Genomic DNA, 14,515 nt, shown 5'->3' on the forward strand with positions numbered 1-14,515 from the left:
ACCACGAAGTATACGGAAGACACTGGGGAGAGGATATGATGCGACAACTGCATGGAATGGCAAAGAACAGCCAATGCCACAAGAGTGTGGGTCATCGACGGTTTAGAATATGTATGTACGTATGCAACGTCGGATCGTATTCCATTTCAAAAAGTTCAGTTGTCAGTAAAGATACTTTAATGAACTTGAGCAATGGTGACTGTACAATTCTTACCAACAGGTGCAAGTGACGACAGCGGCACCCACAAATGCGGGAAATTGCTCTCAACCGGGTGACTCCTGTTTCCCCTTTGCACCGTTTTCTGTATCGGTCACCAGTCCTCTCACTACGATATGTTTGCGAGTATATAATGAACGTAGACAAATCGCAGCTTGTGGCTCGGCCGCCCTGGCCACAAACGATCTATATAAACACACAGACATATATTTTATATATCTGAAATTATCGCAGCCACGTACCTCTCGTGATGTATGTACAAATACAGGCACATGGTTTATAAAACATAAAATTATACCACTTTGCCCGGCCATAATGATCAACGACATTAATTGTATCAGAGATCTTAGTTGCGTTTGCGTTAGCGGCGTGCAAGTGCTTAAATTGTCAAAGACTCAAAGTGGATGTTTGGCGTTATTGTTTGGTGTATAGTTTCGTTTATTTTGTGAAAGAAGCTATGGCGTGAGTAAATCTGTGTACAGAAAACAGTCGAGAATATGTCAGAGATAAAAGAGTGATGTGTTTTGCACGTTAAAAGTTCTAACATGCATAACATATTGAAGTAACACAACCATATTTCACTTTTCAGGTCTAAAGTAACATTCAAGATTACTCTTACATCAGATCCCAAACTACCATTTAAAGTGTAAGTTTCGAAACATTAGTATCACAAGTAATTAGTTTAAGCATTGTACCCAGAGAAGATGACAGTAGTCTTGACAGCAGTAGGGGCGGCTCATTTTGAGCCTTTGCAAGAACAACCCGTTTGTTGGAAGACGACTGCCAGAACCATGATTTCGACTGTACAAGAAAAAAATTTCATTGAGTTTACTTCAGTGGAAGTATTTGTAAAAGTCAGTACAAAGACAAGGATCACGAAAATGTATTACATGTAACAAACAATGTTTCTGAGTGCTGTGAGACATGGAACTATTCAGGAAAATATCAAAATATCACGTTTGTGTCATTAGTAACAGAGCTAATTGGGAAATATCTGGGATATTAAGGAAGTTATGTTTCTTTTCTGAAAAAAAGTACTTATTACACTTGGACTTTTGGCCGCCTTGAAGTCTGATAGGTGACTATTGTAGCCTTATATTTTTATTCGTGCAAATTTAATCCCATTTATGAAGTAATTTTTGATGCTTCTTTTAATGAGAACAACATACACTTTAGTAGGGCTTGGATTATAGAAAGAGTAGCACCACAGAAAATATTTCCCTACAAGATTACGGTGAAAGTTAACTGCTGTGACCATGAAGTGGAAAAAAAAAAGAAAGATACCTTAACTGGCTTTGTAGACTTTTCTAGTGTTCATTCTCACATACATGTTTGCAGTGTTTCAGTACAGCTTCTTTAAAGTTTGAGCAGTGGTGTGCCCAGCTTTTTGTGGAAACTAATACATTCTAATTAATACAAAATCTGCATGCCACCATATGGTGCATGGTTTAGGATACATTATACAATTGCTGGTCATTCCCCTTTGCTATTTCACTGGAAAAGGTGCAAGGGGTTAATGACACTCTATATGCTTCCATATGAGACCTTATTTCTCTTATCTCCCTTTCTTGAATTGTGTATTGGTGGCAGTCGGATTATTCTGCACTCCGTCACAAATGCTGGTTCTCTGAACTTTCTCAATAATGTTTTGGGAAAGCACAGCTCCTCTTCAGGGATTCCCACCAGAGTTAACATAGAAGTTCCATAATATTCACATGTTGCTCAAACTTGCTGGTAACAAATCAGTCAACACACACCTTAATTGCTTTGATGTCTTCCTTTAAACTGACCGGATGGGATCCCAAAGACATGACCAGTAAGCAAAAATTGGTTACACAAGTGTTTTGTACTTGGATGAGCTACACTCCTATAATTGTTCCAGGAAACTGAAATTGACTGTTCGAGCTTCCACGGTCATTCCATTTCATGTTGCTTTGCAACATCACAGCTTGATATTTCATATGGCACATCACTAATACTGTATTTGATCATTATAGGATTATTTTTCCTATTAATGTAGGTGTCGATCATCATACTGAATAAAAATTATGTCAGTCATCCTGTACCATGCAACAATTCCTTAAAGATGGCACTGCCTTGCAAACTACAGCTACAGCAGCAAACAAATTCAGTTTTCTGCTCACCCCAACCGTGTGAGTGTTTATATGTGTAGAGTAAATGAGCAGCCCCCATCACACTTGCCTGGGTCATTCCTGTCAATAGCTTTATCTGCAATGAACACTTGCCAGACAGGGTAATCTACTAGGTTCTGTTACTTAGTCTTCGAGCCACTCGTGTATCTGAGGACCTATTCTGTATGCTCAAATCTTTAACAGTCTGCATATTGGAAAGGCAGTCTAATATTTCCGAATACACTGTGACATGAGCCTCAGACTCTGGCAAGTGGCGTATCAGTTTTGACAAAACTAGGTGCGTTAGAAGTGGACTTGGAAGTATGTCTGAGAAAGTTGGTGCACCATTTAGCGCTTCAGATGGAAAATGGTAATAACATCTTCTCACAGAGATGTACACAAACAAAATTATAGTTCCCATACTTAATTCCTTGTAAAACTGTCATATTCATATTGGCAGTGCACTTGCATTGTCGTGCATGAAGTAACTGTTGATTGTTTTGTTAGTCCTTCAAAAAATAGGCTGCATTATGGTGTTCATATGTATCAGCAATTAGGGTCTTGTGGAAAAAGTTCATGAGCCTTCTGCAAATGCAGCCATGCTTCATCACAGAATCAGAGCATTTCAGGATCATATTTCGTATGTTGACAGATTCCAATTGCCAGCTGGACAAGGTCATAGAGAAATACTATTTGAATTTATCAGTCAGTGCACTTGGGTTGCTTTGTAAGGTTTCAGATTAATGATATCGGTGGGAGTAATGTGGGACATGAAATACTGCACCAACAATCAGCAGTGTATTGTAGCCCTCTGTTGTGCGAGGCTGAGGTGGTTGTTACAATATGTATAGGGAAATACGGAAGCGCCCGATCCCGCCAGTCTGCTTTTACCCATGACGTCACAATGATCATAAACCACGATTCCAATATGGCGCATATAAAGTCGGTACATACACATTATGAGGACGAAAATACATCGAAAAGCACACACACACTTTCCACAAAAAGCCTAATGACACTAACGGGACAAGTGCGGGAAATGGGATGTTTTTGGGTGGGGGCAAACTAAATATAAACAAATTTAGACATCCACTCCCATACAAAACCACACAAATTGACGAAAAAAAAGACATCACAAAACTCCCCAAATACCACTAAACACAATATCATCTGGAATCGGACACCTCCCTTGACCTATATAGCTCAACAGCAGCTTCCGATCCCATAAATTAGGATCAAGCACTTCCCTTGGCTTATATCGCTCAAAAACATCTCCTGATAGCAGTATCAACATTACAGCCACACATTGGGATCAAATACTTCCCTTGACCTGCGCACTGTTAATTTTATCCGACATATCCATTCATGAACAAAAACAACAACCGATTAATTTTAATAAAAGTACCACATGATGTACAGCGAACAACACTAAATTAACCTTCACACAAAATCGTTAACTCACTGAAACGAATTCCACTACAAAGACAGCCGACACTCGAACAATTCTGGATAATGAGCAAAAGCAAACTGAGTACATTACACCACACAAATGAAAACCCTAAACATACCATCAGAGAGCACAACAAACCACAGTACGATGACATTTACAAACACGCCACACTCGCAAACCAAACTCCACACCATCCTGACGTCACACACGACAACACCCGTACGTCACGGGTTAAAGCCGACGCGTGGGATCAGACGAGTATAGTAATGCATTAAAAAATAGAAGCAAAGGAAAACAGTATTGGGTTATAGGACGGAAGAAAATGAAGCAGGCAAAATCAAACTATGGAAAAGACAAGATGGAATGTAACAATATTCTGAAAAGTATAGTTGCTACTTGCCTTATAGTGGAGGTGCTGAGTTGCAGATAGGAACAAAGTTCACTTTCTGACAGTCTTTTTGTTGTGCCTATCGACAACTCAGCATCTCCACCATGTAGTGAGTAGCAACTATCCATTTCATAATATTGTTACAGTCCATCCTGGATTTTCCATTGTTTGTAAGGTTTCACTTGGATTTGGGAAAATCTGTGAGCAGATACTGCTGACACACTCATTGAAGTGCTAAGTGGCGTAGTGATTTTCTTGGTCTTCTTTCCTAACTCATCTAGTTTAGCTAAAATCGATAAGCCACTGACATAAATGTCAATTTTAAAATAAATAAAATTGCATCAGGCTTTTAAATAGTTCGATACTGACCTCCTTTCAGTTTCTACATAGGCCTACCTACTCCACACAAGGCCCACAAAACTTGTTTTACAGAACTCTTGCAGTAGCTACACTTCTCCCCCTCACACTTTCTCTACTGTGCCTGAATCTGAGATTCTGGTTTCTTTTTTCCAGTTCTTTTATAATCTGTGTTTTATTGTGCTGCCCCTATTAACTACCTTATGGGTCACTGTATATTGCACATTCCTGTTGGGAGGGGGGGGGGGGGGAGGGGGGAAAGCAACACACCTCTTGCTTCTGCTGTGCCTCTTCATGTTCATAATGATTTTCCGTGCTTTGGTCTGCTTGCATTGCATGCATTTGTGGTAAAAGTACACTAAAGGTACACCACAGCTTTTTCATTCTGTGCTACTGCTGGTAATGATTCACATGACTGGAAGTGCAAACGTGGTGAATCGCAAGTCAGATGTGATTCATAAATGAAGTTAACTTGTATTTTATTTCACTCGCAGCAATTTAAGCTGTACAAACTAACCACAACCTCAGAAATTCTGACATGTTTGTAAAAAACCATGAACTGTTTGTGGCAACCAAGATTATAAGACTGAGTGCTTTTCATAGGCTCCCGTACACTGTCCCTTGATTGGCCTCAAACAATGATAAAGAATTGCCAACGGCAGTACCCAAAAGACGAGCTGCATTGTACTATACATGCCCTGTAGACCTTGTGCAGTGTTTTCCCCAAATTCTGTGTTTAGCTGATTGCTGTTCATTTCTGCAACTGTCAGCACCTATTTAAGCTTTTTTTGTGATTGGTATATTTCACTCATGTCTTTTATTTCACTTGTGCCCATTTGGTTACCAAAATGTGTTAAGAATTTTTTAGTTATAAACTGTAGCATGTTTCACCACTAATGAAATCTGTGTAGACATTGTGCCCAGTTGTATATGTGAATAAATATTTTTTGCGTCTTATGTGAGATCAGTTACCTATCTTTTCATTTAGTACCACAACTAGAATAAATATCAGAGTCATGTGTAAAATCAGGATAGACATCAAGGGAGAAGGTAGAAATATGAGCTAGTACAGCTCGTGCACATATTGGTAAATTTACTGGTAGGTATATAGAGAAACTAATGTTATTTCATCTTGGGTTAAGGAGTAAGAGACAGTGGCTGGTTGCTGAAATATAATAATACTGTACCAACAGTCATTATTTTGGTTTATGTATGGCAGCTGCAGTGTAACATGCTAATGTTGGATTCAATCTGCACTAGCACACTGATTAAGTGGGTCAGTGCTTATTAATTAAATTATGGGAGGAGGTAGGTGAATCAATGTTTTTTAATATATAGAATGTGTGATTCTATTATGAATAAACATTAATCCACCTATCTTCTCTTATGATTTAATTAAAAGAACATTGGTCCACTTGCTCATTGTGCTCATGCAGATCAGTTGTACATAGCCAACATTCACACACTATGCATAGGGACGTGCCGCTGCTGCCATAAGTAAAATTTAACCTGTTATTTTGATTGTTTTATTACGCAACCAGTTTCAGTGCTCCACTCATGTCAATTGTCAGGCCCGTCGCATGAATGACACCAAGTACCAATTGTGCATGCATAAGTCACGGTATCAATTATCACATGTGGTTCTGCAGAGATTTGAACTTCATGAACATGTGTGCTCTTCACACATGTGACAGCAAGTTTTTGTTGTCCTCCAATAGAAGGCTGCACATGGTTTCATCGACAGTGGTACATGGCATTGCTTTTTTGGTAAATGACCTTGACTCTCTGGGATAGGGTATGCTTTGGCACAACAGAAATACGTGTTTGGTGTACACTTAATGCAGCCCCTCTCCCCACAGTTAAATTCATAATTGTCACTGTTTTGTATAATTACATTGTCTGCACATTTTATACCCCTTATATAGGTTTTCATCGTACAACATGGTTTTATTAGAGGTTCCCCTGGTGTTGCCTGTCCCCCTCACTCACACATTGTAATTCGATCTTCTGGTGCACATACTTCCTACTATTCCTTTTTTCACTTGCAGTGTAGTGTCTTTCACCTCCTCACCCTTCTCCCCCCCTTCCTCCACTCCAACCCAAAGCCTTGGTAGCATAGTGGATAATTGTCAGACAACATAACTGTAGGTATGCCGTTTGTGTCACCAGTTAGTGCTAGGATTTCTTTTTCCTGCCACTCATTCCTTCTTTCATCTGTGCCAATTATTTGTGTGTGTTTTTGGAACATCCCTACATCTACATCTACATCTACATGACTACTCTGCAATTCACATTTAAGTGCTTGGCAGAGGGTTCATCGAACCACAATCATACTATCTCACTACTATTCCACTCCCGAACAGCGAGCGGGAAAAACGAACACCTAAACCTTTCTGTTCGAGCTCTGATTTCTCTTATTTTATTTTGATGATCATTCCTACCTATGTAGGTTGGGCTCAACAAAATATTTTCGCATTCGGAAGAGAAAGTTGGTGACTGAAATTTCGTAAAAAGCTCTCGCCGCGACGAAAAACGTCTATGCTGTAATGACTTCCATCCCAACTCGTGTATCATATCTGCCACACTCTCTCCCCTATAACGCGATAATACAAAACGAGCTGCCCTTCTTTGCACCCTCTCGATGTCCTCCATCAATCCCACCTGGTAAGGATCCCACACCGCGCAGCAATATTCTAACAGAGGACGAACGAGTGTAGTGTAAGCTGTCTCTTTAGTGGACTTGTTGCATCTTCTAAGTGTCCTGCCAATGAAACGCAACCTTTGGCTCGCCTTCCCGACAATATTATCTATGTGGTCCTTCCAACTGAAGTTGTTCGTAATTTTAACACCCAGGTACTTAGTTGAATTGACAGCCTTGAGAATTGTACTATTTATCGAGTAATCGAATTCCAACGGATTTCTTTTAGAACTCATGTGGATCATCTCACACTTTTCGTTATTTAGCGTCAACTGCCACCTGACACACCATACAGCAATCTTTTCTAAATCGCTTTGCAGCTGATACTGGTCTTCGGATGACCTTACTAGACGGTAAATTACAGCATCATCTGCGAACAACCTAAGAGAACTGCTCAGATTGTCACCCAGGTCATTTATATAGATCAGGAACAGTAGAGGTCCCAGGACGCTTCCCTGGGGAACACCTGATATCACTTCAGTTTTACTCGATGATTTGCCGTCTATTACTACGAACTGCGACCTTCCTGACAGGAAATCACGAATCCAGTCGCACAACTGAGACGATACCCCATAGCTCCGCAGCTTGATTAGAAGTCGCTTGTGAGGAACGGTGTCAAAAGCTTTCCGGAAATCTAGAAATACGGAATCAACTTGAGATCCCCTGTCGATAGCGGCCATTACTTCGTGCGAATAAAGAGCTAGCTGAGTTGCACAAGAGCGATGTTTTCTGAAGCCATGCTGATTACGTGTCAATAGATCGTTCCCTTCGAGGTGATTCATAATGTTTGAATACAGTATATGCTCCAAAACCCTACTGCAAACCGACGTCAATGATATAGGTCTGTAGTTAAATGGATTACTCCTACTACCCTTCTTGAACACTGGTGCGACCTGCGCAATTTTCCAATCTGTAGGTACAGATCTATCGGTGAGCGAGCGGTTGTATATGAGTGCTAAGTAGGGAGCTATAGTATCAGCGTAATCTGAAAGGAACCTAATCGGTATACAATCTGGACCTGAAGACTTGCCCGTATCAAGCGATTTGAGTTGCTTCGCAACCCCTAAGGTATCTACTTCTAAGAAACTCATGCTAGCAGATGTTCGTGTTTCAAATTCTGGAATATTCCATTCGTCTTCCCTGGTGAAGGAATTTCGGAAAACTGCGTTCAATAACTCCGCTTTAGCGGCACAGTCGTCGATAACAGTACCATCGGCACTGCGCAGCGAAGGTATTGACTGCGTCTTGCCGCTTGTGTACTTTACATACGACCAGAATTTCTTCGGATTTTCTGCCAAATTTCGAGACAATGTTTCGTTGTGGAACCTATTAAAGGCATCTCGCATCGAAGTACGTGCCAAATTTCGCGCGTCTGTAAATTTTAGCCCATCTTCAGGATTTCGCGTTCTTCTGAACTTCGCATGCTTTTTCCGTTGCCTCTGCAACAGCGTTCGGACCTTTTTTGTGTACCACGGGGGATCCGTTCCATCTCTTACCAATTTATGAGGTATGAATATCTCAATTGCTGTTGCTACTATATCTTTGAATTTGAGCCACATCTCGTCTACATTCGCATAGTCAGTTCGGAAGGAATGGAAATTGTCTTTTAGGAAGGCTTCTAGTGGCACTTTATCCGCTTTTTTAAATAAAATTATTTTGCGTTTGTTTCTGATGGATTTGGAAGAAATGGTATTGAGCCTAGCTACAATGACCTTGTGATCACTAATCCCGGTATCAGTCATGATGCTCTCTATCAGCTCTGGATTGTTTGTGGCCAAGAGGTCAAGTGTGTTTTCGCAACCATTTACAATTCGCGTGGGTTCGTGGACTAACTGCTCTAAATAATTTTCGGAGAATGCATTTAGGACAATCTCGGAAGACGTTTTCTGCCTACCACCGGTTTTGAACAAGTATTTTTGCCAACATACCGAGGGTAGGTTGAAGTCCCCACCAACTATAACCGTATGAGTGGGGTATTTATTTGTTACGAGACTCAAACTTTCTCTGAACTGTTCCGCAACTGTATCATCGGAGTCTGGGGGACGGTAGAAGGAGCCAATTATTAACTTAATTCGGCTGTTAAGTATAACCTCCACCCACACCAATTCGCATGGAGTATCTACTTCGACTTCACTACAAGATAAACCACTACTGACAGACACCAACACTCCACCACCAATTCTGCCTAATCTATCTTTCCTGAACACCGTCTGAGACTTCGTAAAAATTTCTGCAGAACTTATTTCAGGCTTTAGCCAGCTTTCTGTACCTATAACGATATCAGCTTCTGTGCTTTCTATTAGCGCTTGAAGCTCAGGGACTTTTCCAGCGCAACTACAACAATTTACAACTATAATTCCGACTGTTCCTTGATCCAAGCACGTCCTGTAATTGCCAAGCACCCTTTGACATTGCAGCCCATCCCGCACTTTCCCGAGGCCTTCTAACCTAAAAAACCGCCCAGTCCATGCCACACAGCCTCCGCTACCCGTGTAGCCGCCAGCTGAGTGTAGTGAACTCCTGACCTATTCAGCGGAACCCGAAACCGTACCACCCTATGGCGCAAGTCAAGGAATCTGCAGCCAACACGGTCGCAAAACCGTCTGAGCCTCTGATTCAGACCCTCCACCCGGCTCTGCACCAAAGGTCCGCAGTCGGTTCTGTCAACGATGCTGCAGATGGTGAGCTCTGCCTTCATCTCGTAAGCAAGACCGGCAGCCTTCACCAAATCAGATAGCCGCTGGAATCCAGAGAGAATTTCCTCAGATCCAAAGCGACACACGTCATTAGTGCCGACATGTGCCACCACCTGCAGCTGGCTGCACCCTGTGGTCTTCATGGCATCCGGAAGGACCCTTTCCACATCAGGAATGACTCCTCCCGGAATGCACACGGAGTGCACACTGGATTTCTTCCCCTCCTTAGCAGCCATATCCCTAAGGGGCCCCATTACGCGCCTAACATTGGAGCTCCCAACTACCAATAAGCCCACCCTCTGCGATTGCCCGGACCTTGAAGGCTGAGAATGATCCTCTGAAACAGGGCAGGCAGCTGCATCTGGCTCAGCCAGAGACAGAGCCTGAAACCGGTTTGTCAGACGCACCGGGGAGGCTTTCTGATCAGCCTCCGGGGGACGCCTTTCGCTGCCTGCCACGCCTTGGAACGACCTCCCAATCAACCACAGGCGAGGGCTCAGCCCCACTGCGGGCAGCAACCGGGGCAACCACAGCGGCAGACCGATCTGGGGACAGACGGGATGAGGTTGACATCCCCGTGATACCCGAGTCCGGCTCCCCACAGTGGTGCCCATTGGCAACAGCCTCAAGCTGCGCGACCGAAGTCAGCGCCGATTGCAGCTGTGAGCGAAGGGATGCCAAGTCAGCCCTCATCCGAACACAGCAATCGCAGCCCCTGTCCATTCTAATTGATGTTTAACAACAGTTACTGAAACACGAGTCCGTGCCTAGATAACGCAAGCGGAACACACAAAGAATGTATCAACTAACCTGTACAAATGCCTAACGACTGCGCTACAATCTGCTGAATTTACGATTACAGTAACTAAAACTCGAAATTTCTCCTCCTATACGAAACTCACACGCAATTTAAATAAGAATCTACGAAGTAAACACTAAAGCGCGATGCTACAACTGTCAAATACTATAATACGCGCAAAATATATGAATTAAACAATGCAAATACCCAAAAACACGCAAAGAAATTAATTAAACTATCTAACAAATAAGTAAGCTAGGGTTATACGACTTGCTGCAGCAGCTGCTTATCCAACGGCGGCAGGGAGCACACTGACTGACTAACCAACCGACACTGGCCTAGAAAAGAGCTGTTCACCCCAGACTTCAAATGGATGACATCTATAACTTAACATTTTATTCCTGTTTATTTGCCAAATTTCAAAGTTTCCACATTCATTACCGACAGATGGCTTTATTGTTAAGACACTTGACCCATGTTTGAGAGGAGTGTTAAGTAAATCAGTGGCCATCCAGATCTAAGTTTTCCGTGGTATCCCTGTATTGTGTAAAAGACGATTGCTGGAATGGTTTCCTTTAATAGGACTTACAGATTTCCTTCCATATCCTTGTAAAATACAAATACATGCTCCACCTCATAATGGCCTCGCTTTTGGCTACATGTTGAACCTTGATCTTCATTCCTTCCTTATCTGTCTCTTGTATATATAAAAAGAGTGATTAGGATTTGACTTATGTCTTATTCAATTATTGGTGTGTACATGTTGTGCACTGTGTGAATCATGATCCATGGCAAACAATATATGCTCCTGGAAGACTAGATTATTTTGTTGGATATGACACATTGAATAATGCAGAACAATTTGTGATTGATTAGTCATATTTACATAATACTTTCAGTGGAGAGTGGATTTGTGTTTAAAACAAATCATTATGCTTTGGGTTACTGCTTTGAAGTAAGGGTGGGAAATATTTGAAATTTATGTATACAGCAATATACAAAAGTATTTTTTCTCTGTTTGTTTATCAGATAAGAAGATTGCGAAGAATTTTGATGGCGGCTAAATGACTCAGATTATGATTTAGAACATAAATAAGATATGGAGGAAGATGAAGCAGAACCTGTTCTTCATCATATTGACAAATTTCTTCTCTTGTGTGAAGAAACTTCATGGATAGAATCTGCAACAGAAACTGCTGTAAAATATTCTTTCAAACTGGCTCAGTCTTTGGAAATGCTTTATTTGAAAATGAATTCAAATGGTACTGCAAGCAAGTTTGAAGAGCAGTTAATTAATTGGTGGAATAAAAAAAATAGACATGTTCCATTTGCATTCAGTTTCTTTGAGGGAGCTAGTGACAAGTTATTAATATCTTTCCTTTCCAAAGTGAATGCAGATACACACATAATATATACTGCCATAGACACATATATTGATTACTGTGGAATGATTAGATTTGAAACTACAGTCCAAACTTTGCTGTCAGAAAGGGTCTGTGAAAGAACAGTTATGCATTTGCTGTCTTTGAAAAATTGTGACGCATATGTGCTGAAAGATTTTGAGTTTATACTTATGTCAATGTGGACAAATAATCTTCTGCATGGGAAAACAGAAAGAGTTGCACAGTCAGCCAGCAAAGTAATTTCTGATGAAATTTATGTTCCATGTTTGTTCAAACTGCTGACTCTGAAAGAAAAGGATGAAAGTAATGCCAATGTTAAAAAAATTATCCTAGAGAGAATACTTTTAACATTAAGGCAGGGATCAGGCCCAGAATTGGTATTATGGAAGAAGGTGCTTACAGCAGTTGATGAAAGAACTGTGGTACTTGTGTCAGAAAGTTATCCCGAGTTTCTTTCAACTTTCCTGGAGTTTGTGACAGATGTTGGGAAAAACATGAGATGGGAAGTTCCATATTTTCTTAAACATGGAATTGTTAAATGGGCTTCATCAGACTCAAAAGCTTCACTATCAGATGAGGAATTCAATATGGTTGTCAAAATACTAAAATCTCTTTCCAGTTCTGAAATCATAGGTTACCGTATATTTGCATGGTTGGATGATTTAGTGTGTAAATCAGATTTCCCATGGAGAGATGTACGTTGTATGTGTGTTTCTAAGAACTAAATTTGAAACACATTTTATTATTTCATACATAAATTGCAATGTTGCCACAGATTGAGTGTTCCTGAAAACACACCATTCACAGCAGTTTTGAAATTTGCTGCAGAAGAATTTAAAGTTCCACCTGCAACGTCTGCTATTATCACAGATGATGGGATTGGAATTAATCCACAGCAGACTGCTGGTAAGAGTATTATCAATGTTGTGTTGTAATAGTTTCTTTGAAGATATTATTTAAGGAAAAATAATTACTTGATGTGTTGCAGGCAATGTTTTTCTGAAACATGGATCAGAGCTGCGACTTATACCACGGGATCGGGTTGGCTCAGATTGTCCTGTGGCAAAATACCCGATAACAGCATTTAAAATTTGAACTATGTTATTAATTGTATGGTTTATAATTATCATGGTTGTTTATGTGTACATTTTAAAAATATGTTTATAAGAAATTTGTACAGCTGTTGTTCGTTGTATTTGTCACAGAATTAAAAGTAATTCTTATATAAAATAAAAACATGCTGCTTTTATTGATGCATTGATTGCTCCGTGCAGATAATCCTCACAAGGGATGCAACAAACAAAGAACCATTTGAAAACAAAGATTTAGTATTGCCATAATAATTTTATGCAGATATTTAGCACTTGTTATTTTATGAATCACAAATATTACTTAGTAATTGTGTGAAACCATTTGTATATTAGTTGTACAATCTGTATTTACAACGCTCAGATGACTTATAAATGAAAATTAAAAACAGTTCCTAAACTTTTGCATATATGAAATTAAATAACTGCACAACACCACAAAAAATGGGAAAGGCAAGTGCTGAAGAAAGATTTAATATTTTGAGATCGCACACAAACTTTTTCTTCAGTATTGGAAGTTGTGTACTGCTTATAACAATCCTGTGGTGGAATGGCTCATTCTGAACTGAATGAAACTTAGCCAATCACAGAATATATTCTTTCTTGTGAGACAACTGAGGTTGGACTGGTAAGAGATTTGTATCTCCCCGAAAAAAGTTTTCAGTTATTTGACAAACTGACAAGAATGATTGGTGATGCCATCACAAGCAAAGTTATAGTAATGTAGTTAGCAATTTCTCTTCAAATTTTGGCTATTATATTGAGAATGGGAAAATTTTAAATTGATTATTAAATTTTTTGCCATTTGTTACCTCTTTTTCTGTCTGAAATTGTTCCCAGTAAATAAGACCAACCTTAACCATTCATTTCAGTTTTCTTCTAACACCTTTTAGGAGTAAATATCCCACTTTCTTAGGAATTTTGTGTCTTACCAATCAGAAAAGGACTTTTTTATCATGACTTCTTCTCATCATGACCCACTTTTCAATGTAAGTTGCAATGTAAACACATAGAACACACAAAATACAGAAAAGGGAAGGAAATGTGATGCTTCTGATCAAGGTATTAGCTTAAAAACAAGTATAAACCTTTTTAAGTCAACCACTGCATCTGAATGACCAAGTATCTTACTTCTTGCCTTGCTTGTATCTGTCTGATGTATCGTACTCTAGAGAAGTAAGGTTTCTGTATTATGCCTTTGAGTTTTATTTTTTTAGGATGCCAGTTACCAAAGCTAGCTATGTTGGATATTTACAGTGGGTATGTAAACCTGCCTCTCGTTGAATG

At 40.1% G+C, this 14,515-nt stretch overlaps 1 protein-coding gene across 2 annotated transcripts; it reads left to right on the forward strand.

Moving 5' to 3' along the window:
- The first annotated feature begins 570 nt into the window (after positions 1-570).
- LOC126356336 (ubiquitin-fold modifier 1) lies at positions 571-13,389 on the forward strand. Of its 2 annotated transcripts, XM_050007325.1 has the most exons (4): positions 571-679; positions 807-863; positions 12,916-13,046; positions 13,129-13,389. In XM_050007325.1, the coding sequence occupies exons 1-4, from the start codon at positions 675-677 to the stop codon at positions 13,233-13,235; spliced, it is 300 nt and encodes a 99-aa protein (XP_049863282.1). In that variant the 5' UTR covers positions 571-674; the 3' UTR covers positions 13,236-13,389. The 2 variants fall into 2 exon arrangements, with proteins under 2 accessions (XP_049863282.1, XP_049863281.1); XM_050007324.1 differs by lacking the exons at positions 571-679; positions 12,916-13,046; positions 13,129-13,389 and adding an exon at positions 11,767-12,909.
- The last annotated feature ends 1,126 nt before the right edge of the window (positions 13,390-14,515 follow it).

This window comes from Schistocerca gregaria, chromosome 3 (assembly GCF_023897955.1).
Source record: "Schistocerca gregaria isolate iqSchGreg1 chromosome 3, iqSchGreg1.2, whole genome shotgun sequence".
NCBI lineage: Eukaryota > Metazoa > Arthropoda > Insecta > Orthoptera > Acrididae > Schistocerca > Schistocerca gregaria.

Bases quoted from the DNA above. Each gene is read 5' to 3' on its own strand.
- LOC126356336 (XM_050007324.1), top strand. From the start codon at position 11,837: ATGGAGGAAGATGAAGCAGAACCTGTTCTTCATCATATTGACAAATTT.